The sequence below is a fragment of the Leptonotus elevatus genome, chromosome 21, assembly GCF_054856555.1.
Source record: "Leptonotus elevatus isolate MCC_2025b chromosome 21, RoL_Lele_1.0, whole genome shotgun sequence".
Classification (NCBI taxonomy): domain Eukaryota; kingdom Metazoa; phylum Chordata; class Actinopteri; order Syngnathiformes; family Syngnathidae; genus Leptonotus; species Leptonotus elevatus.
Genome location: NC_141259.1, coordinates 12,267,617 through 12,294,183, shown reverse-complemented (window position 1 = coordinate 12,294,183; position 26,567 = coordinate 12,267,617). Strand labels below are relative to the sequence as shown.

Below are 26,567 nucleotides of genomic sequence, written 5' to 3'. Positions count from 1 at the left end.
AGCTGCACTGACCTGGGTTTCACTTGATTTAAAAAAAAATTAAGTACAAGTCATCATTTGGCCGATTATGGTGACTCACTTTACTCCTCGTTACCCTAATGCTAATGCTAATTAGCATCTAGGTTGCAGTGCTATTTTCCTAAGCAGACTGATTGAACACAAGCAGTGCAGCCAATCATGTAAAAAAGACAAAAAACAGTATTCAGTCATGTATTCCTTATCCTCTGCAAAGAATCACTATTATTTGTTGTTTACATCATATTGCATTGAATTAAATTTGATAACCATATACAAAGAAGTGTCCATTCATGTTTTCGCAATAGACAAAAGCGCACAGTAGGGGCGAAACAATCAATAAAGGCATCAATAGTGAGGCTTCCAGTAGCTTACGGACTGCAGTGACCGCTGGCTGTGATAGCCACACCCCCCCTCCCTCCTTCCCTCCCCTCCCTCCCTCTCTCCCCCCATATATAAAAAGGCGTGTCCTCCCCCCTCCCGCACACGAGTGAGACTGAGCGGCCCACACGCCCAAGCCCGGCCCCGACGTGCTTCTGCTACCCTTCATGGATGCTCCAGGACTCCGGCACCCTCCGTGGAATTGACTCGCTGCTGTGACAAGGCGGGACGCGACCACGCAACAGCTCCTCTCTACCTGTAAGTTAACTGCACGCATGTGTAGTGTAGTGTTAATGATGCAAGTTACTGCACATTGGCTGGATTCCACTTATTTCTCCTGCATTATCGACATTTAACATGTAAAATGACATACATGCTGTCATTGATAATGCGCCACAAAAGGGCTGACGTCAATTGGTCTTTAGCGCGTTGCTAAAAATAGACCCGGCGGTGGCATTCTGTGCACCGGGGACACGTTCATCCCTTTATTTATTTTTTTTGCAGCATGCCGGAAACAGGTTTGGCATGAGCCACCATAGCAATTATGTGTCTCTGGATGGGACATCTGCCAGGGACCACACCCTTCCTCACAGACCACTTTATTAGGTACACATCCACATCATGGCCTTCAAAAATAGGAGATGTAATACTGACGTACAGTTTTATGTTGTTGTGTATATATATATATATATATATATATATATATACAGTATATAAAAATAAAATAATATTTTTTATATTTTTATTTTCACTTTTAGTCATTTATTTATTTAGTCATTTATTTATTTAGAATTTGGCAGTTTTGGTCCATACTGCCAGGACAAAATGTTATTCAAATGAGAGGGTGGTCCTAAGCGTGTCTTGGGTTGGGTGGGATTCCGCCGTTGCAAACTGCCTTTCAATGGTCGAGTGAGCGGGTCGGCGAACAAGGAAGTCTCGCCGGCTTGCATTGGAGAACTCCAGCAATGGACGACTACCTTGTCCACCACAATTTGCGAGTCAGAAAACAAACATTGTATAATAAGATAATGTCTATTAATATGTTTTACATGTTGTGTGTTTCATTTAAAAGAAAAGTCCCCCCAAAAAATCCAAGGTCCATTTTTTATACTCACAATAACCTGTGGGGGGCTGGTTTACTCCAGAAACATGCATCCTGTCAAATGGTCCTTAAAATGGTAGATATTACTAAATTACTTAAAGCACTATTTTATTGAGTTCAATTCTTTTCACTTCACTGTATTCCTTAAAAAGATCTTGTACAGCCACATATTTTGGTTGGGACTTTTTTTTCTGGCTACTGGATTATTTGTTTCACTTTATCTATTTTTTTAAATTAATTTTATTGTATGCTCTTTACAAAATGACTTTTATGAACATTAATTAATTTCATGCAATTTTAAGGAAATTTGCTCTATTGGGATATATAGGTCACTCTTTAAAAATTATGTCATCGTTTTTTTGTGGAAATTCTATGTATCGTAAGTAATGGTATCGGCACTTGATATCGGTTAGTGTTGTTCCGGTACCGTTTTTTGGCCTCCGATACCCAGTTTTGCTGTATCGGCCGATATCGTACCGATACCAGTTTTTTTTCTCAACAAGAAAAGGCTGCCCTGCCATTGGTTCAATAGGGCCAGTAGGATATCCTGGCTCGACATGCAGTGAACATGTCACACGTCAGTGAATGTTGCGCACGATCAAGACACAAGATGCTGCATCCAAAGTCCTACATTAGCGTCGGAAATAATGGCATCTGCATCGTTATTATCACAGTTTGTCTGTGTTCTTCCTTCCAGGCCGTCGTCAGCGGGTGAAACGTCTGGGAAGCGTTGCCATGGCGAACAGGGGACCCAGTTACGGCCTGAGCCGAGAGGTGCAAGAAAAGATCGAGCAGAAGTACGACCCGGACCTGGAGCAGCGGCTTGTTGACTGGATCGTGGCCCAGTGCGCGGGCAGCGTGGAGAAACCGCCGGCGGGCAGGGAGGCCTTCCAAAATTGGCTGATGGATGGGACGGTGAGTGCAGGAGCGCTGCCTAGAATAGAAGAGGCGGGAGCATCTGAATTATTAAAATATATATATTTTAAAAAAAAAAAGGCCAAGTTTAGTATGTATGTAAAGTAACCACACTACAAGGAACTTTAGATCCAGGAATTTTTTTCGGACCTGAAAGAAGTCTTCTTTTTATTTTTTATTTTTTTTACACTCGACTTCTCTGTGTTTTTCAGGTGCTGTGTCAGCTCATCAACAGCCTTTATCCTAAGGGAAAGGAGCCGGTCAAGAAGATCTCAGTGTCCCAGATGGCCTTTAAGCAAATGGAGAAAATATCTCAGTTCCTGCAGGCCGCCGAGGCCTACGGGGTCACCAAGACGGATATATTCCAAACAGTAGACCTCTGGGAAGGTCAGTAAAAAAAAAAAAAAAAAAAATTAAAAACACTTTTTGAAACCAAATACCTCAGTTTAAAATGTTAACCTCCTGTTTTGTTTCAGGTCAAATTGAGAGAAAATATTCTACAAATATTGAGAACATTTGCTGTAAATGTTGTTTTAGATCTAAAAAAGTATTTTCAGTTCACCAATAAATCATTTTTTTTTTTTTACGGTTAAAGATGCACAGGGTAATATTCACCCATGATATTTGGTATACAAGGGTTTAAAAATAAAAGATTAAACATCATTGTTGGACCAATGCAAACATTTGGTTAATGATGACTCAATATACATTTTTTTATGGTTAAAAATGCTCAGGTCACAATAACTGTAAAATATTATAATTTTTTTCACCCTCAAGGTTTATTATCATTTATTATTATTTCAATTGTTTATTTTGTAATAAAATGTTATTAATTAGTTTTTTAAATTTGGATTTATTCCCAAAATTTTGTGTACCAGTTTTAAGGGAAAAGTCACTCATTATTTATTGTACATTTTATTATATATTTATAAAGTGAGTTTATTTTCAGTTCATTCTTAAATTAATAATTATGTTTGTTTTGTATTTTTTGTTGGTTAAACAAGCAGAGGGTCACATTGATCCATATTTTTAGTGTACCAGAATAAATAAATAAAAATCTAGTTTATAATAACTCAAATAAATATATACAAAAAATTTCAGTTCAATAATAATATTTTTATATTATTATTTTTTTAATAACGTATGTAATATAAATTTAGTGTGGTTAAACATGCACAGGTCACAACTGTAAAAGTGTTTTATTATTATTTAAATTGTTCATTTTTTAAATTAAATGTTATTAGTTTGTTATTTAAATTACATTTATTCAAAAAAAAATTAGTGTACCAGTGTTAAGGAAAAAGTCACTCAATATTATTTATTGTACATTTTATTATAGATAGATAAAGTGAGTTTATTTTCAGTTCATTTGTAAATTAATTATTGTGCTCGTTTTTTTGTTTTGTATTGTTTTTATGGTTAAACAAGCAGATCCACATTGATCATAATAACTCAAATATATATAAAACATTTTTTTTTATTGATTTGTTGGTCATATTGACCCATGGACATTGCCGCATCATCCATTGCAGGGAAGGACATGGCTGCGGTGCAGAGGACCCTCATGGCACTGGGCAGCGTGGCCGTCACCAACGACGACGGCCTTTACAAAGGCGACCCAGACTGGTTCCACAGGTAAAAACTGCCATCTCCTCCTCTTCCATGTCCCCGCACCATTACTCCCCGTAACTCTCTACGCGCAGGAAAGCGCAGGGCTACCGTCGGGAGTTCACCGAGGAGCAGCTGCGCCAGGGCCAAAGTCAGATCAGCCTTCAGATGGGCAGCAACCGTGGAGCGTCTCAGTCAGGCATGACGGGCTACGGTATGCACCGTCAGATAATGTAAGAAAGAAGACGAGCGAGCCTTGCTTCCTGTACCTTCTTCTTGTTTCTACTAACATTGTGTCACGTAGCCTATTCTGCCTTCTGCTAAGCTAACTTCCCTAAAACTGCTGCTTTCAATGACGATGTCTCCTCTTTGTGTCTTCCACTTTGCTCTGCTGCTCTCATTTCCACTTTATTGTTTAATGTGCAACTGCAAGTGCTCAATTTAGCCCCCCCTTTCCCTGACATATTGTTAAAATGTCAAACAAACCATCAGTGTTCATCGATGCTGTGAAAAAGGCCGGCTTCTTTTTATTACATTTACCACTGGTGATTGTTTTACAGTGGTTGTTTATTATCTGTTTGTGTGCTCAGTCAGCCTCACGTTGTGCCTGGTTTACGGAACTAGACCACTAAGGTCGAGGTCCTCTTACACTTGCCTCAAAATGTGCACTTTTTTTTTTGTTCTGAGTTTTGGTCATGTTTATGGTATTACTTTTCCGAGTATATTTTTGTCCTGGAGGATTACTGGAGAAAAGGAAATAGTAAAAAGCATTAAGATATGTTAGAGTGTTTGTGTATACAAATTTGTTGAGTGTGTGTATAGAACGTGAACAGACACCTGCTTCCCCCCCCCCCTGAGTTTAATAAATGAAACTTTAAAATACGAATTTCAATTTCATTTTACATTTTTAATTTAATAAAAATGTCATTTTGAATAAATGTAATATTTCATCAAAGAGATAGGGGTGACCTGAAGGGGGCGCTGTGTACAAGAGATGTAACATAATGGGATTAAATGTGTCCAACTTTTGAACTTTATTTGGTTTAAATAGTGGTTGGACCAAGGTTATTTTAGTTAACGAAAAATAACGAAATAACTAAAACTCCAAAAATATTTTCGTGAACGAAATAAAATAAAAACGAAAATGCTTTTTAAATTATTTTTTTTAAACTACATTTTACATTTACAAAACTAACTAAAACTACTTATCATTATAGTGAAAATGTCCTTCGTTTTAGTTTTAGCCTTTGGGGTTGATTTTAAATGTGATTTTTAAGTATATTATTTTTTATATTAACCGGAATGAGACATTTGAAAGTGTGTCAGCACATACACATCGCCAGTTATAAGAGGGTGTGCACACTTGTGCAACCACATTGTGTTATTTATTTATTTTTAAAAATATTTATATCTCAAAAATATTTTTTTATTGATTTTGTATGGGTTATAGTTCACATTAAGGATGAAAAACATTTTGAAATAATTTATCTTGGTCCTGTTTTTTTTAAATCACAATAACCTGAACAGGGGTGTGTTGACTTTATATCCACTGTAGGCTATGTATATAGCAGCAGGGGTGTGTTCACTTTGCAGTAATGTTGTTGTCTTATCTCCCTCCCTGGGGTTGGTCCGTCCTGCCTGCAAACTCTCTCCACGCCGAGTGTGATCTAATAATAAAGAGGCAGCCGGACGACAAAGTCATTAGGATAGCAGCTTCCTGTGGATGCACTACGTTGTCCTGATTAAATAAAGGAAAAACATCTACTAGAAGATGTTTGACTGTTGTTGAAGTTTCATCCGGTACATTTATTGACCAAAGTGTAATTTGGCTTGACCAAAGTGTAATTTGGCTTGACCAAAGTGTGATTTTGCAGCTTTGTGATAAAGTGCATCTTCCATAGGGGTTATCGTGTACCGCTAGTGGTTTGTTTGCTCCCTCTAGTGGTACGTAAAAGAATCACTGCTCAAGTACAGTTCAATTGTATTTAACTTTTTAGTACCGTACATTGGCATTTTATATTATAAAAACTGTTTTTATTGAACTTTTATGTGAAATACATTTGATTAAATCACAATTATTAGTTACAATAATGTTAAATAGGTTTTTAGAGGCATAACCTGTCTTGTTTTTGACGAATACTTGAACCTTTTGTGCTATTGTATATGTTGATTTTGGTACTTGAGTAGCTACTAAAAAGTTATAATAATAATAAATAAATTAAAGTAAGAGTCAATTAAAAAAAAAAACATATATATATATATATATATATATATATATATATATATATAAAATTAACACTACAAATATGAAGGTCTGTTGCCTTTTAAAGCTTGGCTCGTCTCTGTTTAATATTAGCGCCACACTTGGGTGATGTGTAACTCACAAACACAATATGTAAGCCAAAAAAAAAGAAAAAACAAACTCAAGCACCCATTGGAATTGAGGTCCAAAGTTCTTGCCTAGCTCCAGTTTTTCATTTTTGCTCCCCAGATCACATTAAACCTATTTGAAGATAAGTCGAGCGTTAGTTGCTTAGTAATGTCTCAAACAAGAATCAGCGTCCCTCTCTTGCTCCTTCTGCTGGGACTCGGGTGCGTCGCGCAGGATGATGGGCCAAGCGGTAATAAGGGCTGCATTTGCGGCTACCCCGGCATCCCTGGGGACCCGGGGCACAATGGGGCACCCGGAAGAGACGGCAGGGACGGACTACGGGGCGAGAAAGGGGACACGGGTGAGTGAGCATGTTTTAAGTGTTAGCCGCTGTGTTTTGACGCCCCAACTTTGTCCCTGTAAGGTGGAATTGGTGCGTTGGGACCAGTGGGAAAGGATGGCCAAAAGGGGGATCCAGGTCCACCTGGTAAGTACTTAAAATGCTTTTTCTTTGGCTTTTTTCCAAAACTTCACAAGAACATGAAGCGGACACTTGCTAGCCGCTAGAAGCTAGCCACATATGGACATTGTTTACGTCTTTTTACAATTGCGTAAAGATGATACAAAACTCAAAACAGATTTTGTGAAAGATTTTTGAAAAATAAACCATTCTGAGTATATAGTTGATTGCTAATATTAGATGCTAATTGCTCGCCATCGCCCAGCCACTGTCAATATGAGTCGCAGCATCTTGGAATGTTTGGAATATTTGAAAAATGATCTTCCTTTGTGTTTTTTGTGGCTAGGTGCACTTGGTCAAGCAGGGCTCAAGGGGAAAAGGGGGGACAACGGAGACCACGGACCACCTGGGAAAATGGGGCCCCAAGGAATCGAAGGGCCCATCGGTTTAAAAGGAAACAAAGGCGAGCTTGGGTTACCCGGACCCCAGGGACCCAAAGGTGAAGAAGGGCATTCTGGACCACACGGTCCGAAGGGGGAAACGGGTCTTCGTGGAGATCGAGGCATTCAGGGGCCGATTGGTCCTCCAGGCAGGCTGGGGCCTAAAGGGGAAGTGGGCACTCAAGGCACCAAAGGCAGCATTGGGCAGAGGGGGGAGCGGGGGTTTCGAGGAGAGAAGGGCGACAAAGGCAAACAGGGAGATGCTTGGGTCATCTCCAAAAGCGCCTTCTCTGTGGGACTCACCGCGCAGAGCAAACTCCCGACGGCCCATATGCCTATCCGGTTTGACAGGATTATTTACAACCAACAAAATCATTACGATCCCCAAACCGGAAGGTTCACATGCTCGGCGGCCGGCGCATACTTTTTCACCTATCACATCACCGTCTTCTCCATGAACGTGAAGGTGGCCCTGGTGAAGAACGGCGTCAAGGTGATCCACACCGCAGACAGCTACCAGAACGGCGAGGACCAGGCGGCAGGGGGAACTGTGTTGCACCTGGAGCCCGGGGACAAAGTGTGGCTGCAGGTAGTTGGGGGAGAACTTTTTAACGGGCTCTTCGCTGACGAAGATGACGACACCACATTCTCTGGCTTCCTCATTTTTGGGGCCTAATTTTGAGTGGAGGAGCTTGCCAGTAAGAAGAAAAAAAGAAGAATCTCAAGGTTGCAGAGCTGATACTTTAATTTGGCAGCGTGGTGTGCATCAAGGTTCAACTCTTGCCCCCCCCCCCCCCCCAATTTTTGTTTGTTTTCCCTGAAATTTTCTCAGATTTTTTTTTTTTTGAAGATGACACAGTTGCATAAAGCCTTAATCCGAACCAATTTTATTTTACATAGTTTATTTGGATTACAATACTAAATGAATATAAACCATGAATCATGATTTTTGAAATGCCTTAAAAAAAAACTCCATGATGGTTGGATATTTACTACTGCCATGTTGAGTTTAACGTACTACGTATTTTTTTATAAGGTTTTTAAATTTGTGACTATTCTGTACATTAGCATCCCCATGAAAACAAAATGGTGTGCCACAACGAATTTCTTTACACAGTACTCCTAATAATAAAGCACTTGAATAAAGTTGTTGCATAGTTATCTTCCGGTTTTTTGGGATGGGCAAGCACGTACACTCGTGACACAATATGAGGAAAATATGTAACAAGCAACTGGAAGGTCCAGTCTTCTGACTTGCCTTTATTTCCTCACAAGAGGAAGTAGGCGTGACTGGTACGCCTACATCTAACGCGTGATTGGCCCACAGTGAAACAGTCGCTCGGCGGTCAGCCAATCGCAATTTGAAAAGATCTCTCAGCCCCCGCCCCCTGTTTGCACCTAAATTTCCTCGCTGGAGTAAAAAGGGGGCGCGACTTTCCCCATCAGCCGACGCGTAGTTGGCCTTCGTCGTAGCAGTCACCCGGCGGTCAACCAATCGGATCCGCCCGTGCTCTCCTCCCAACTCCGCCCTCTTTTTTTGAGACAACTGCAACAAGTGCATAAGATGCTTTTCGTCCTCCTCGAGACGTTCTTCTATTTAAACAGCAGTTTTCGCTGTCATAAATAACTACTTACCTCGACTGCCACCCTAAAATACTTTTAAATCACTTCGACTTTAGTTTTTAGGCTTTTCTATCCTCTCTGGAAGTCGAATTTTAAACAACTTTTTGTCGCGACTGAAGTTTATCGGCGAGTGCTCGTCACCCAGCTAGCCGAAGTTGCTACCATTAGCCCCGGTTTGTTTTCGAGGAGGCGACAAAATGACGTGGAAACTTTCTCTTTTTTTTGTTGCCTTGTTTTCTTTTTAATTGACTCCCACTCGACATGGACGAGGGGAGTGAGACTTCAGAGAAAGCTCGACTCCTTTTTTATGGCTAAAAAAAGGTCAGGAGGGGGAACATCAGCGACTATGAGCAAGGTAAGTCCGAGTCGTCCATTCTGGCTTTCTGATAGAAGTTATGTATAGAATTATCTTCGCGTTATCATTGTGCCGCCTGTGTACTGGAGAGGGGAGAAGAGGGTGGGGGGTTATGGTGCATTACAGCCCTGGTTGTTATAGTGATGTGGGAGAAGCCAGGATGGCTGAAGGAGGGGAGGAGGTGTGGGTGGTGTGTGGGGGCTTACAAAGAGCTTTATGGGCCAAAAGAAAGTGAATCAATGGCAGAAAGAAGTAGGGACTTTGGCTCCACTTCTTTACTGGTCTTAGTGTAGTGTTAATCCCTTTCCCTGCTTTTAGAGGCCACACACAAAAAAATGAATACACCTTAGAGGAGACAATTAAAATAATACAGAGATGTTCCTGCATATAAAATTTGTAGACAGCCACCTGTGCCTACATTTGGGCCATATCTGGCTTCAAAAGCTCTGGCATCATGAAAGCTGGCATCTGACCAGCGTTGCACTAGTTGGGTTACCTTTAACGTCAATCAGCATTGTATTAGAAATAGTTGGAAGTCACTCCTACAATTAGCAAAGTGACAAAATTTTCCTAAATTGGCAGTATGTCAAAATACCAAATTAGGTTGAAATTACCACGTCAACCAGATTACACTGCACTAATGATTTTGAAAATCGGATGGAGGGTGTCACCAAAAATAATATGTTTTGGGTTTTTTGTGTGGTGTTGCCTACAGAAAATCTGGCAAAAACACTTTCAATTTAGTGTAATTTATCAATTATTTCTCAAGACGTATCCTAAACCCGTTTGTTCCGTCTGCTACTTGGAGAACCCTTTTTCCGATTGGCTGACAAGTTTTAGTGTAAAATATGGGCCAAAATTTTGAAGAGTTCTCCAATTCCACGTCAGATTTACCATGAAGTTTCAAATGGTGTCACTGACTCTAAAAACTGGAATTAAATAGCGCAAATTGAACATTATTTGTGCATTTTCAAATGGGTTAATAGTGTAAATTGTGAATTTCATTATATTTTCCCTGCTAAGTACGCTTTTTTTTAAACCAAGGATGTCTAATTTCACAGGAAAATACTTGTGTTTTTTGTTTTTCAGGCATGTCTCATTAAATAAGTATTTTTTTCAGACGCGATGCGACAAACGGTTTAGTAAGAGAAAACGTTAAAGAACAATAAAATACATGGAAACACTTCATAATAAATAGTGTTGGTTTGAGCCAGACATAACACCTGTGCTGTCTACATTTGAGCCAAAAAAATGGCAATACTCTTGATAGTAGCTGTAATTTATAATACCTTTCACCCAAGGACTCATAACAATAACGTATGAGGTTAGTTAAAAATGTTTATTATTAGAGTGCCATGTAAGCGACTCCTTGTGGGTTTATGTGAGAGAAAGCTTTGTGGTAAACCTCTCAAGATCATACACAGATCGCTATTGGCGGTGGCGCAGGTTGAGGTCAGCTGTTAACTTGCCGGCTGCACAATTTAAGGTATTCTTTTGTGATGTTCATACATAGTATTTAATAAATCTGATTATCTATGTATCACTGTCAAAAATATCATTAAATGGTCACGAGGATAGTAGTAATTGATAGGGATTTATTTTTATTTTTATTTTTGCAGCTTGTGGAAGGGTGACGCACAGTTTTAAAATATTTGCGAAACACGTTTTACACTACAACAATGCCCACTTCCTGTAGTCTACTTTCTCTTTCATACTTGCTTGCCGCTCTGGAATTTAAATTCCATAGCATCGAATCATGTTGCAATTCCTTAGTCTGGTTCAAATTCCAAAGTAGGTGTCTTTTATTTTTTAAAACCATCATCAGTAACAGTGTTGACTCTTGACAGGGCTCGTCCGTGTATTGTATTCAATTCCCCAGTTGTGTGTCACTATGACAGCGGATCAGGTGAACGTTGTTATACGCCGCCCGTGTGCGAGTACAGACATCCCTCCCCTGGGCAGGCCAAGCTTCCCACGCTCTCTTCGTGGTAGGGGGCGGGGCTTCTGCCATTCTCCTTCCTTATGGCACATCCTGAAATGGGGAAGTTCAGGTCAAAGTGATTGAGCGCGTTGCAGTCGTAAAACCTTTCGTAAGTGCAAAGGCAATGTTCCAAGTAGCCGTTCAGCGTTCTGAAATTTCATACACTTGTGATAAGAAGTACAATACTTCCTAACAAAATATAAAGTAAAACTACTAGTACTCACCCTTATATGCATCCCCGGTCCCAAATCCTGTCCCCCTCCCCCTTATGAGAGGCAGGCAGCAACCTGGTGGGCTGTTTGCAAGCTTTGGAGTGTCACTCGAAGTCAGCGCCGAATAGCCCGCTTGTCTCCCTGATTAGGCTATCATGTGTAGATGAAACCGCGCTCGAAAGCAAAGCTGCGCTAATCACATTAGCAATGGCATGGAAGGGGAATATGGCACACACATAACACACACACACATGTGCGGTGTGTTCCAACGAGCTGACTCATAGCATCTGCTAATTGGCGTTGAGCATTTTGAATGTTTAATCAGGCGAGCATTGCACAAACACATTAAAAAAAAAAACGAGCTAGGCATTTTAAATGCGCAGAATGAATGCAGCGGTTTTCATAATTGTAAAAAAGTTACTGTATATTAAAGTTCAATGTAAAATTAAAAAAAAAAGTTTTACAATGTGTATTTTATATATACATATAAGTATAAATATTAGAAAAAAATACTCATTTTATTTCTAGGTGGCTGTTTTGTGTTTTTGTTTTTTAATATGATTTTTTTCCAGGAGTATTTTTTCTACATAGTCATATTAAAAAAAAAAGGAAAATATACAAATTTAGACAATAAATGTTATAATGTAAAAATAAAATGATTTTTTTTTTATATGTCTTATGTTTTTTTATTTCCACTTTTTTCACAAAAATTGAAAACAATAACAAAAAAAACAATAACTTTGCCTCATACAAAAGACTACTCGCTATATGCTAATACACAATGTGAAATTGGCTAACAAAACTATTGTCAATGTTGCAGTGGTAATCTTGCAGCAACACATGTACAGTAGACAGACATAATACTTAGCGGCATATATTCTTTATCCTCTGCATAAAAAGATGAATATATGACTGCAACTTACTGAGTCATTTACTTGTTTCTTCTTCATTTATGATGTATGTTTGTATTATGCTGCCCCCCTTGGTGGCCAAGGCGCACACAGCGGAACTTATTAATACCATTTCCATTAATTTGAATGGGGAATGATGATTTAGTGTACACGATCACGGAACAAATAAAACATGTAAGCCAAGGCATCACTATAATAGAACAAGAACAAATTCTGTACATTGATGATGTTGGAAAATGACAAGTGCCCATTTTCCCATGATCCGCCCTCGTCTGGAGGCCCTGGGCTGTAATGCTCGGCGCTTTCCGCCCTTAATAAATCTGATCCCCGGCCCGAGGCGAGGGACATACCTCTGCAGAGGTGACCTCCGTCTCAGAGTTTACTCTTGGCTCACAGTTTTGATTTTTTTTTCCTTAACTCCTTACATAACAGATTGTTTACCTTTTTTTTTCTAGTTTAACAAGCAGGGAGTCAATGATGGATGTTTTCCTCTGTCTATGGATGCAGGCTGGGATGCTCCAGAACTAATTGTGCATGTGTTTTTTCCCCAATGCGTGCATGTCTACGTTTATGCGCACATGTTCATCCTTGTCTCTGGGAGTCTAATCTGAGGCTGGCTCAAGATGGCTGCGTGAACCTGATGGGAGGGTGCTGGAGGGTGGGAAAGGGAAGCGGGCCCGCAACTCCTCCCTGAGCTCTTCATTAACTCGGAATTCACTGAGCAACACAACAGCAGCATGCAAAAACAAGGAGAATGTGCCAGAGTGCACGTACATATTTAACTTTAAAAATTTTCCTTCATATGATTTTATTCTTCCCCTCAGATTTTTTTCTTTTTTTTTTATGATATTGTAAGCCTCAACCAAAAGTTGCCTAAGCAGTATTTAAATTTTTTTGCAGATTCCTATTGCTATTGTGATAGTGAGTTTAAAATAACTTAGGCTGTTGTGCTAATGACTAATGATATTAAAATTGTATTTTTAGAATCAAAACTCGAAAGTTCTGTTTTCATAAAATTGGTTTTGCAGTTTACAACTTTGTTATGGTATTATTACAACTTAATTTTTAGTAAAATTAAGCCTTTTCTTCTTCATTTTATTATCACTTTACTGTGTTCCTTACAACCTAATAATATTAAAACTCTAGCATTGTAAAATCATAAATTTTGATTCTTAGAATTGCATGTTTTTATTATATTAAAACTATTCTCATAAAATACCATTTAAATTCTCATCAAAGTACAACTATATGCTGTTATTTTGTCGACTTGATAGAGAAACCTAATTCTCAAAATCTCCACTTTATTTAAAATTATTTTATTTTTGTAATGTTATTGTCCTAAAATAAAATACTTGTAAAATTATATATTTTATGTTAATTCCGTAAAATAAAAAAAATACTTTTAAAATTGTGCTTTTTCGTTATAATAAAAATCTATATAATAAAATAATTCTCATAAAATCTTTATTCCTCATTATATTAATATATAATTTTTTATTATATGAACATGGTAAAACTTTTATTTTTTTCTTGTAAATCCCAATTTAATTACAACCTCCACAAACACACATGTACCCTTTCCTCAGTGTATCCTATTTTATTCTACTGTCCTAAGATGCCCATAGTGGTCAAATGCCAGCAGGCCTGTGACACCTTCGTTACTGTTCTGGCACAAAGTGCGGGCCTGAGGGCATGGAGGTGTCGAAAGAGAACGCAGTCAGTCGAGCGTCTGTCACAAGATTCAAATCCACGAAAACAAGCAAAGCGGACTTGTTGACATTCCTCGCCTATCTCCTATCCCTCTCCCGGCCTGGAAAGCGGACAGGATAACAGATCCCGCTGCTCTTCGTCAATCTTCGGCGGCAGCACAAGAAGACAATTGAAGCACCGGTTTGAAAGTGGTGCATTGTTCCTGGAAAAAGGGGGTGCTTACTGTGTGTCAGCGGGCGGTACTCGGCAGTGACAGCACCGCGCTAATGCCAGGAGTGACGGAAGACTCCGCACACGGACGGCACACCATCTGGATCTGTGATATAGCTTTTGCACTAGACGCAGGGATTTCCTGGCTCAAACGAGGTAGAGGTGATACCATTCTGACCATTTGCATGCCACTGTTGTTCTTTCACGGTTTATTACTAGATAAGTAAATATAAATAATTAAATCATATTACACCAAGATGAAGTGAATGAACTTGCCAATACAAATATCATGAAGCTAGCGGGTGTTAGTTCAACGAAGATGTGTGGTCTGATTGAGCATGTTTGATGCTTTAATATACTGTACAATGTTTAACTCTTTGTTTTAGGTGTCAGATTCATACTGTAAACTTAAACTAGGAGTTGTGTATTGTGGATTAGACTTTTGTCTTCCATAGCTGCTTCAGGTGCTTTCCTCCGTGCTTGGTGCCTTGCAGGCTGAATAAAATTAGTTACATTCTAACTGCAGATCTTTTTTTTCTTCATTTTTTTTTACATAAAAATAGTGTACATATTTTACTGGGCTGACTAAAACATCTTGAAGCTAGCACATTTAACTTATTTTATGCTGAAGCTGAACAGAAGTACTAAAAGTGCATGCATTTTTTTAGGACGAGTATTGTGGTTCTTTTTTAGTATCAGCTTTACAAGCAATTTCCGACTGTGTTCGGAATAGCGCCACCCCATCAACGCAGAGTGACACTGTAATTGAAGTAAAAAAACAAAACAAATGACACCCAACTTTGTAGCTACCTTCAAATTTTATATGCAGGAAAAACCTGTGAGAAAAAATGCTGGCAATTTTACAGTGAAAGGTTGGAAATTGCCATTAACATGCAGGAAGCATGGCAATTTATCGCATTAATCACAACGGATTAGCATTTTTCATCGCTTAGTCATGCTCCGAGAGGCCCGCTTCAAAGGCCCAGCTGCGTTAACTACCATTGTGAATCACACACACACACACACACACACACACACACACACACACACACACACACACACGAGGTAGAAGACCCCAATCTGGGCCCCAGCCCCCCTCTGACTTTCAAATCAAAGCACCGGCGTTAAATGCATGTCATGTTCTAACTGTGCGTTTTGTTGCGCCATCGGTAGAGCTATTCTTTATTTACCCGTGACTCATACAGTGTATTATAAACAACCATTATCTGTCAATGTGCTCATTCCTGAAGTGCTTGCTCAGGACTCGCTACTGCAGTAGCTGCAAGACAAGGAAAAAAGCATTGCATCATTGCTGGGCTAATTATTCTGCCTTTCAGTGAGTACTTAAAAGGTTCTAAAATGGACGTATTAATAGGAAAATGTATTTTTCTAATAGTATGTACACAAATAGTTGGGTCTCTGGTGTGGCGTGCCTGCCTCAAACATGAATTTAGACTACCAAGTATATATTTTATTCATAGTCTATTTCCCTCAATGTTTTGTTAGTGAGCTGGTATGAATCTTGCCAGATTCTGACCTAGCAGTGCCGCTAATTTCACCTATGACACACTGTACAGCTTGGCTCAGCCAACTTCCATTCATTTTCAAGCGACTGACTGACTACATGGAAGCAAGAAGTTGGCTTCTGATAAGCGGCACATACTCAATTATGTTGTCGACGTTGTGATGGGAGTATTTGTGTTTGTTGGTGCATCCGCTGCGTATTGGGAAAAAAGGTATTAGACACCGTAGACATTATAAGATACTCAAGTACTGTTTTAAAATGTGAAAACGTGTTAATTTTATTTTAAGAAATTCAACAGACTTGCAGTATCGTTTGATTGAGTAGGCCAGCTGATGATATAATTGGCAGAGAAACACGGTGCCATTGTGGTTATTCTGTAAATAAGAACCAATGTTATGTAAGATCCTTACAAGATCTTAAAAATCTTTGTTGTCTTTGGCAGGCAGAACCAAAGGAGAGAGTCTCGTCCATAAGCGAAGACTCTTTCCCTTGCCTCCAGTCGTCCAACACGGACCCTCCAATCCGAAGTCGCCCCCTCAGTGACTTGTATCCGTTCCAGGGTCAACCCGAGAGGAGCGCCGCCCCGTACCTGCAGCCTGTCACCGTGGGCCCCGCCAACACGGACAAAAGCCAGCTGAACGGCGTCGCCTTCTCCTCCGGGAAGCCCGGCTCCTCAAGAATCATGAGGCTGTTTTCCACCTCCAGGAAGGATAGTCCCGTTGGCCTCTCCGGACTTGGCATGGTGGACTCTTTTAGAAAGTTGCGCTCCTCTGTATTTCAGGGGATTCAGAGTCGCGGTGCAAGTGGACTTGATGGGAAGTGTGAATCCTCATCCAGTTGGGAAGCTGAGAACGGGAATGCCCTTGCAAATGACACCACTGAGCAGCTGTCTAATGGATATTTCACTGCAAGTCACTACGACTCTGATATTGATGACGAGGACATCACCGACGGCCTTCAACGCAATTCCCGCTTCTCCCAGAGCATGAGGAAAGCGTATGGAGCCGGACGCATTACCATGTTGGACATGGACGAGGAGAGCTTTGCAGCAGGTAGCAATGACAACAAGAAAGCAAAGATCAACGCGCAAGCGGAAAACACGTCGAATGCAAACGTGCTGAGCAGACTGAGTAAGAGCGCGGATAACCTTCAAATTTTCAAAATCCCGTTCAGGCTCAAGGCACCCACGCCGTCCGCTCAGACGGCCCCTCGGAGGACTACAGCGTCAAATGGGTCTCCGAATATCCAGAGGACCGCCAGTGCCTCCTCGGCGGACCTCGACAGTTGCAGGAAAAGCCCGGTGAGAGTGAAGGGACAGATGCTGAAGTTGGTGGGCAGCATTACGGACGTGACCGTCCTGCGCCGGCGAAGTCGCTCGCCCTCCCCACCCCCACCTATTCCCATGTCACCCCTGAGCCGTCTCCACGACGACTACTCCCGACGCGTGCCTTGCCGAAGCACCAGCGAGCGCTGCCGACGACCCTCACCCATCAGGCCCCGGGTGTTGTCCGCGGGACACGCCCCACTGGTTCACGTGCCGCTAGTTCACGCGCCACCCAAACAGGAAATTGCTGCGCTCCGGCGTCACATCTCGGCGGATGATGGATCTTTGGAGATCACCACGTGCGGGTTTGTGCCCGAAGACCAGTCACCTCCTGATAACCGAAACGACGAGCTACCAAATGAGGTAAGCTTGGAGACAATTCATTAGGTGCACAGAAAGACAGTCATCCATTTTGGGCAAGAGGTATGTTGCACCCTAGACATGAAATCTACCATATCCAATGAACCTTAGACCTGCGGCACACCAGGCGCCGTGGTTGAAACCAGCTGAACTGTCTGGGATTTTGGTCATTTTCATCAGTGACTGACTTTTTGCGGCAATTCAAAAACTGAGTCGGTTGCCAAAATACACAGGTGCAGCCAGTTAACAGCCTCTCAAAATATCAACACAACACTCTCATTTATTGTTGCCCATTTCCCTTGCTTTGTGGTAATATGCTTCCTTGACAGTCGTAGTTTTTGTGGTTCAATTTCAAAATAAAACAGTAAAGTATGTTTGGTATTTGGCGCTTTAAAATCCGACACAGGGTCGCACGCTGGTAAATGTGTGGTGGTGCACAATCGATTTGGTGTGAGTTGCAAACGGTCATTTTTGTTCCCCCATGGATTACATCACGGTCATCTGGAACTATACATTTCGGTTTATTTGGCTAACGATAACGACTCAATATTTTGGGCCATTGAATGTCAAGCAGTGTTTTTTTTTCTTCTCCCATCTCTTTGTATTGCTATTGGATACGTATCCAAGGATAATGGCATCAAGTGTAGCATGTTTTCTTTGGGGTAAAGCTCAGTTAGCTTTATAAGGCAAAGCCAACAAAGCTGCAGTAGCACACTAGAAGCAGCTTATTGGAAATCATTAAGTCACAATTAAGCTCCAGTTTCTAGCATGGAAGAAAGGCTTAAGATTCAGCCAAGATAGAATTTCATTGAATGGGGCTGACCTTTGTGTTACTATTTGAAAGGTCCCACCTTTTATGAAGATTTTTCTTTTGTTCTACTTGTTGGAGTGTACTCGAATTGTTTCAGGGTCATTGTCATGTGCACTGTCTGCTGTTTGCTCCCCATGTGATATATTGACTTGTGCCGGGTCACATGCTGGACCCGGCTGTCCTGCGCTTTAAGGAACAGGCCCGGTTAATGATTAGGCTTTGTTTATGATTAGCGGCCACTTGCGCAAATGGGCAAAAATTGTGGGCGGGCAGGTCCAAGCGAGCGCTTGGCTCCTACACCTCAGACAGCGCGGCAGCGCAAAGTCCAGCAGCAATGTGCTTGAGTCCTTGCTGAGCCAGTTAAAAACCCTGGAGTGTATTTTGGGTCTTAAGAGAACCTTTTTTTGTTTTGTTTTTGTTTTTTGAGGATGCTTCGTTCGCGTTAGAAGTCGAGCCGCTCGGCCCAGACACCGGCCTGCCTGTGTTTCACAATGGTGCTAGCGCTCTGTGTGCCTTTCCGCTGTGTGTGCGGCGGTCCCGATCCAGATCGGGAGAGCCAAAAGGTGAGGTTTGATTATTGCCCGCTGCTCGGGTCAATATTTGCATGTGAAATAAAAATCTGGCATGATAGTGTCTTATTGCGAAATATTTGTGCTGCTTGATAGGAATTGGAGCATTTTTTTCAGGGAAACATGATGATATTGATTCAAGTATCTTTGTGCTGATTCTCAATCCAATCAAAACACTTCTTGGACCAGTTTGTGCAGCAGTAGCTCTGTTTCTGATTAACAGATGTACTCAATACGTACATTAGATCAGCAGCATCCAACCTTTTTTGCGTCACAGAGTAGACCGATTTTACGTAAAGCAATGTTTTGACAGACCGGCATGCATTCATTGTTTTGCCCTTGTAATATTTAACGGGATTTTACAGTATACATTCTGTGATGCTCTTATGTCAAGAGAAGAGCCACGAACTCGGTGAACTCCAGGAGAACATTAAAACACAGTGAGCACACACGGGTACAGTAGAAGCTGTTGTGGGCCACTACTTTCACACAGACACTTGCACACGACTTGTTAACATAAAAAAGTGGATTCTAGCATTTTTAAATGTGTCTTAAATCATGCGGGAAGGAGCTGTTGGAAATGGAAGTAAGGCATTTAGTGATCAATTGCAGGCCTGTCGCTACATATTACGCAGAACAGGGTTGGAACTTGAGAATCGCCTCTAGCGATAAACCTGTATTTAAGTAGGACTGCTAATATTGTCTCTTAAATGCAGCTTTCTTTTTTGTGAAAGCAGTAGGCTCTTGTGTCTCCTCATTTGGCCCCTTCAAACAATCATTTTAGTTTAGTCTCTTTGCGTAGCTCAGTACCAAATGTCCCGCAGAGCAGAGGTTGAGGACCACTGTACTACAACTCTGTACATTGTGGGTCATTGACCTGTCACTATTTTTGACTCTCTTTTTTTTTTTTCCTTATGAATTTTCAGGTAATGTCAAAGGAGCAAAGGGAGGAAGTGTTGCAACAAGATGGCGACTCCCAGGAAACCAGCAGCAGCACCTCTACTCTCTCCCCGGTCTTTCTCCCGGAGTCACCCACGTCGCCCTCCACGGAGACCACCGCCGTCAAGTCCCGTCGACGGAGCGGGCGCACGAGACCGCGGCCAATCTCAGACTACGGGCAACTCCACTCCCGGAGGCACTGCATTCCAGAGGAGGCGGCCGAGCTGAACCCAGACGAAAGGCCGCAGTCGCAACATCGGGAATATATCGGGAACGGCGTGTGTGAGAGTGGGGAGGAGTGCAGCGTGAACGGGAACAGGCGACCGCAGCGACCCATGTCTGTGATGGGGGTGGAGGATTTGTACTCCCCTGACGCCGATGAGGACAGTTTTCCTTCTGTGCGTTTTCCTTATTTATAATATGTCAGAGAGACTGTGTTCGTAATCAATCCGTTTCCTCTATCTAGTGCCTTATTTTGAAAATTTCCAGGCTTAAAATACGGCAGATTTGGTGTAATTTCCGTTCATTTTTTTTGCATAGATGTCCAGCTCAAACATTTTTTTTTTTGTTCATTCTTGTCATTTAGTGTTATCAATGCGAGTAGTGTTCTCCACCTATTTTTCATTTGACTTACTAATGATCAATGCAATCCACTACATCAAAATTTCTGTATAGAGAGCCGGGAATGATTCTGAACACAGCTGGAGACAGATGGATGTAGACACTTGCTAAATCCCGGACTGCCTCCTAATTTTGTGTTACCCTGCAGCCTCTGTCACGGCCACCAATCCCCTCCCACCAAGTGCCCCCCTACAAGGCAGTCTCGGCCAGGTTACGCCCCCCCACCCTCTCCCAGAGCACCCCCATCGGACTGGACCGCGTGGGCAGGAGAAAGCTGCACCGAATGCTCAGCGGTAGGGAAAGTCCATAGACCTCTCCTGGCTATGCCTCGATCTCCCGTTTTTCACTCCGCAGACGGCGTGTCCCAAGGCTCGGCGGTGCTGGACGACAGCGTGAGCGAGGAAGAGGAGGAAGAGGGGAGCTTCGAGCTCGATGACGTCACGCCGTACCTGGAGCCGGGCGTGGAACTGTCCGTGCTCGTGGAGGTGAGCCTCGCCACCGCTCACGTTGACTTTATGACATAACGTTTATCTCGTCGTGTGGATTTGAGAATATGTCCCGTCCCACGAGTTGACATAAGGATAAACTGCGTTTTCAAGATGTTTGGCAAGCTGGGCTGTAATCTTCCGTGTTCTACACAAGCTCATAGGTCTTGTAATATGTGTTGCCGCAGTGGATAAGCTCGGGCCACGCTGTGTACGCTGAGGCCCTGTGGGACCATGTGACCATGGAGGAGCAGGAGCTGGCCTTCAAGGCAGGCGACGTAATCCGCATCCTGGATGCCTCGCACAAGGACTGGTGGTGGGGCAGGGGGCCCGACAAAGAAGCCTGGTTCCCCTCCTGCTTTGTCCGGGTGAGTGGACTTCCTGACCCGCTTGTTTGCACTCTACTTGTAACCTGGCTTGACTCCAAATAAAAGCCATCTTAACAGTGTGTGTGTGTAAGTCTACCACCCGCTCGGGGTTCAACTGGTTTCTGTGGCAACCCGTGTTGAGTGACAGTTGAGTCTTGATTAGCCAGTGATCTGATTGGCAGATAGGCGTCTTCTGTGTAATTGCTTGTTGCTGAGCAAGCACTGGTTAAACTTTCCCATGTGGTTGCTATAACAACGCAGAGTGGCCCTGGTGCTTTTTTTTTGTCTGGTTCAAGTGCTTTTTGTTCCCTTTTCTACTTTTGTAATTGCTCAAGCAAACTGTTGAAAAAGCTTTTTAATTGTACTTTTTTATGTTCCCATCCACTTTCAGGTGCGTGTGAACCAGGAAGACTCCAGCGCAGGGAGCGTGGAGAGCGTGGCGGATCAGGAGGACCCGGCCCCCCGGGAGGCGCACAGCAGCCAGCACAGGCAGCAGATGAGGACCAACGTGGTTCAGGAGATCATGAACACAGAACGCGTCTACATCAAGCACCTGAAAGACATCTGCGAGGTGCGCAAGGCTTTGCCTTTTTTTAGGGCTAGGCAATTAATCGATGTTTGTATCTGATTTTTTTTTGGGGCTTTTTTTGTGGCGTCTGTCGTTCTATAATGTCCCGTTGATGTGCATTGCTTGCACCAACATGATGACTGCAAACAGGGAGGAGCTAGTTTACATAGGAATTTGTAGGGACTGCTGTATAATAAAGCAAATAGAAATGTAAGTTCCTGCTAAGAAACCTTTTCACATTGTTTTTCAAATGATCAAAACAGACCGTCGGAGCAATTGGTATGTTTCTAAAGAGGTTTACATTTTAAAATAAAAAGATGTGTGTGAAAAAAAACATTACATTTTAAAGCTATATCTCCCATTTTTCCGTTGATCTTTTTCCTTTAAATCTGAGTCAAAAAGAACAGCCAGCGTCTCATTGCGTCACTGTTCAAATTAACAGTGCTCTCTGTAGGCCAACGTCTGAACTGCTTCCAGAGTTGAAAAATATTGTGAGTAAATTATTTCATTCTTCTAAATAGGGTTACATCCGTCAGTGCCGCAAACACCCGGAGATGTTCACTGAGCTCCAGCTGAAGACCATCTTTAGCAACATTGAGGACATCTACAAGTTCCAGAGGCAGTTCCTACGCGAACTGGAGAAGAAGTACAACAAGGAGAATCCACATCTCAGCGAAATCGGCTCTTGCTTTCTTTTGCAGGTCACCGGAAAGCAGTCATGATAGAATAATCACAAAAAGTTTGGTATATTGGGCGTTCTGGATGAATTTCAGGATGAACCTAAAATGTACATAACATTTACAGATGAACTTAATCCGTCTAAACATTCAATATTGCAATAGCAAAATGCAGAATGGCAATTCGCATTCGTTATTCAAATTTGACCCGGAAGCCCAATATCTCAAACTTTTCTGGATAATGTTTTTACATGAACTAAAAGCTCTAAATATTCCCCCCACAGGGCGAGGGCTTTTCTATCTACTCTGAGTACTGCAACACCCACCCAGCAGCCTGCGCCGAGCTGCAGCGGCTCATGAAGTCCGGCCGGTACAAGCACTTTTTTGAGGCCTGCCGCCTCCTGCAACAGATGATTAACATCTCCATCGCCGGCTTCCTGCTCACTCCCGTCCAGAAGATCTGCAAATACCCCCTGCAGCTGGGGGAGCTGCTCAAGTACACCCCCAAAGACCACAGGTACTCCTCGATTCCTGGCAGCAGAGGAATGGAATTATTTTCATCAGCTAAACGTGCCTGGACACCTACTTGTCCCACGCATATCTTATCAGCTCACACTAACGTATACATTACAGGATATGGGTCGTAAACTCATTTTAATTCAAGAGGCCGCAAGGGACTTTAGTGTATCACATTAACCATACAATAGGGCTCTAAATCACGTGTCAAACTATCTACATAAATACTTATATTTTGTTAACATCAACCTATGATGTGAACATTGATTAGCTGATTAGTAGTAACTCATATACAATGCTTTTAAATATAGTTAATTTGCTCCTGTGTCAAACTTTCACATTCATACAAGCTTTATGAGCCGCTTTAAGTACCCTTAAATTTCATGTGTGTATTGAAGACAAGTTAACCACTATGTAATTAAACTAAATGGAACTAAAATGATGCTTGATGTAGCGTGTGAGGAAATGTATACTTGTTTGTTTTTCTTAACAGTCTTGGCTGTTATACTAGTTTAAAAAGAAGTTAGCTCGCCAATTGAATGTTTTTGTATTAACAACAATGGCGCCTTGCTGAAATCAACACGCCGCAGACTAGCACCAGTGTCTCAAGTGTGTGGAAATGTTTTGCTTTTAACTGAAGTTAATTTAGGTTTCACATCATCCGTGACTGTGAATCAAAATTAACCTCAGTTTAATAAAACTAAAATGGAGTAAAACTGCTCACGCTCCGTAGTGACCACGGCGGGGTGAGCGATGCCTACGAGGCCATGAAGAACGTGGCGAGTCTGATCAATGAGAGGAAGAGGCGGCTGGAGAGCGTGGACGCCATCGCCCACTGGCAGGTGTCCATTCTCCGCTGGGAGGTGACGACCACATTCTAAGCTAACCTGAGCGCCTGCCAATAGCTTTGAGCTAAGATTGTGTCATTGGCAACGCAGGGGCCCGACGTGCTGGTGCGCAGCTCCGAGCTGATCCACTCGGGGGAACTGACTCGAATCCCGCGCCAGGGCAAAATGCAGCAGCGCAGCTTCTTCCTGTTCGACCACCAGTTGGTCTTCTGTAAAAAGGACGTCCTGCGCCGGGACCTTCTCCACTATCGGGGGCGGCTGGATATGGACCTCACTGAAGTGCTTGACATGCCTGACGGGCGGGACCCGGACCTGGGCCTGAACTTGAGGAACGCCGTGCGCCTGCGCAACGCCGACACTCTGGAGTTTGTGTGCGTGTTGTGCTGCAGGAAGGTCCAAGACAAGGAGAGGTGGCTGCAGGCCTTCAACAAGGAGAGGCGGCGGGTCAAGGAGGACCAGGAGATGGGTGAGCATGAGACTCTACACCTGCTCAACTGCAGGTTTTGACAGTAAAAGACCATTTAAAACCTAATTTAGCCTTAAAAATTGCTACTCAACCACAGTTTAACAGTAGCCCCTTTCAAGCTATGGATGTCTCCCAGTCCTAAAAGGTCATCTAAAAAAAATTATCTTACCAAATTAAAGGCTTGAATTATCCCTAAAAATTTGTGCTCAACTCCAGGCTTACAGTAGCCTTTTTGACGGCATCCATAAAAAGTCTTACTAAAAATGTTATTTTCCAAAAATGAATGCTGGAATTTGATTGGGTAAAAAACAAAAAAAGCACCCACATGTGCCGGAAGCTGGAATCACAGCTAAGAAAAATGCAACCAGGCAGTCCCAGAACAAATTAATCTTTTCTGTCATGTTACCACTGTAAATTGATACAATTTCAAGAAAGGCATTTTAGAATTTAGTTCATAAATGCAGGTCAAGGCTTCTGATAGTGTTTTGATCTGTATGATTTGTCTTCAGGAATAGAAATCAGTGAGGAGCAAAGGAAGCTGGCTATTGCCAACGCCAGAAGAGCCAAACAGGGCAAGGTCAAAAGTAAGGAAGCGTAATATGAATATAAAAATTTTCATAGATTTATTTAAACTTCATTTTAAATGTTATTTCATTTTTTTACCATCCCTTCCAGCTGTGGGCTACTCCGGCTCCGTGCCGCCCCATCACCAAAACCTCCACCCGCTCCACCAGCGACACGTGACCATCCCCACCAGCGTGCCCCAGCAGCAGGTGTTCTCTCTGGCCGAGCCGCCCAAGCGAAAGCCTTACCAGCTACTCTACAGCATCACCCGCAACGCCTTCTTCAAGAAGTGAACCAGGCATCCGTCCGTTCCTGTGAATTTACTTGTTTGTGTGTTTTGTTTTGTTTTTACATGTTGTTGACTGCCGTGGATGAAGAAGGGGCGACTAGTGTTAAAAGACCGACTGTTTTGTTCTGGTACCCCTCACATGTGTCTCTGACAATGATGTCTATTCTGCTTTTATGTTGACTCGTATTTTATTTCACAAAGGCTGGAACCTTTTTGTTGTGTTTGTTTTTATTTGGACTTCTTCTGATGAATACCCTGTCTATTAATAACGTTGTAAATAAAACTTTATGAAAAACTTAATTCCAGGCTCTCTCCACGGGGCAGACTTTTTATGTGCCAAAGGGAGTCTGTAACGACAGTAACGCGATACGTGCGTTCTTCCGACGCCTCGGGTTTTGTTTCACATGCCAGCAGACTGCGCAGTGCGCAGGGTCTCGCTCCTTTGCTCTTGAAAATGGATCTTTCTAAAAGAAAACTGGAAATGAGATAAAGGGGGGATGCCTGTGTCATGGGTTCAGAGTGCAACGAGAGCGGAGATGTCGACGCATCTCAAGAAGACGCCGCCAGCGTAAGAACATTCTTTTTTTCTTCTTCTCCCATTTGTGTCTATTATTTACACTACTTTATAAAACATTTAGTCACCCTCTTAAAATAATTGCTTATGTCATTTTTTGCCTAAATGATCTCATGATGAAAATGGTTTAATTTTTGGGTGTTTCCTGAAAAAAAAAAAAAAAGGAGGAACCTCAAAGGCACTATAACCTTTACAGGTGAATATTTAATAGATGGTTGTGATAAAAAAAAAAAAGTATGGCCAAAGGTTCAACCTTGGATTTATCGGACCATACCAGATTTTCCAATGTGATGGGGTTTGGGGGGCTTGTTTTAATCAAGGTGGAAGGATTTATTTATGAACATTTCCAAATAGTGGTCAGTGTTAGGACAGAAAAAGCCTACTAGAACAGGTGAGAATTATTTTGGTGAGTCAGAGGCATGTTACCTCATTTAATGGGTTTGAATGTGATTGGTTAATTCTGAGCACAGCCACATGATCCGAGTTCTGAGGGTGTGCACACTACCTTTTCCCCCAAAAAAAAGTACAGGCAAAAGGTCACAATAATGGTGGAAAGAGTTAAAAAAAAAAAAGATTTGTCTTGGTCAATTTTTTAAAAATATTTTACGAAAACCCTTTATTAAGAGGGGTGTGTGGACTTTTATCCTTGAATGTGACTTCTCCCCTTTCAGGACTCTACCCTGCTGCTGCATATGGGATGACACCAAATGAATAATACATGTACGTTGGCGTGTAATTCAATTCACCAGAGTGGGGATAAAGCAGCATT

The 26,567-nt window shown here is 42.0% G+C and overlaps 3 protein-coding genes across 4 annotated transcripts; all 3 read left to right on the top strand.

The window, feature by feature from the left end:
• The first annotated feature begins 465 nt into the window (after positions 1 to 465).
• tagln3b (transgelin 3b) lies at positions 466 to 4,907 on the top strand. Its single transcript, XM_086065397.1, has 5 exons — positions 466 to 654; positions 2,196 to 2,413; positions 2,626 to 2,800; positions 3,946 to 4,048; positions 4,117 to 4,907. The coding sequence occupies exons 2-5, from the start codon at positions 2,234 to 2,236 to the stop codon at positions 4,256 to 4,258; spliced, it is 600 nt and encodes a 199-aa protein (XP_085921523.1). The 5' UTR covers positions 466 to 654; positions 2,196 to 2,233; the 3' UTR covers positions 4,259 to 4,907.
• Positions 4,908 to 6,482: 1,575 nt separating this feature from the next.
• c1qtnf9 (C1q and TNF related 9) lies at positions 6,483 to 8,438 on the top strand. Its single transcript, XM_086066240.1, has 3 exons — positions 6,483 to 6,753; positions 6,817 to 6,879; positions 7,199 to 8,438. The coding sequence occupies exons 1-3, from the start codon at positions 6,561 to 6,563 to the stop codon at positions 7,966 to 7,968; spliced, it is 1,026 nt and encodes a 341-aa protein (XP_085922366.1). The 5' UTR covers positions 6,483 to 6,560; the 3' UTR covers positions 7,969 to 8,438.
• A 392-nt stretch (positions 8,439 to 8,830) lies between these two features.
• Positions 8,831 to 25,524, top strand: spata13 (spermatogenesis associated 13). 2 transcript variants are annotated; one of them, XM_086066565.1, is made up of 13 exons: positions 8,831 to 9,270; positions 16,379 to 17,506; positions 19,810 to 20,220; positions 20,592 to 20,736; positions 20,798 to 20,928; positions 21,117 to 21,296; positions 21,688 to 21,867; positions 22,386 to 22,565; positions 22,826 to 23,058; positions 23,791 to 23,920; positions 23,996 to 24,371; positions 24,881 to 24,955; positions 25,047 to 25,524. In XM_086066565.1, the coding sequence occupies exons 1-13, from the start codon at positions 9,223 to 9,225 to the stop codon at positions 25,226 to 25,228; spliced, it is 3,399 nt and encodes a 1,132-aa protein (XP_085922691.1). In that variant the 5' UTR covers positions 8,831 to 9,222; the 3' UTR covers positions 25,229 to 25,524. The 2 variants fall into 2 exon arrangements, with proteins under 2 accessions (XP_085922691.1, XP_085922690.1); XM_086066564.1 differs by having other exon boundaries at positions 16,262 to 17,506.
• Positions 25,525 to 26,567: the final 1,043 nt, after the last annotated feature.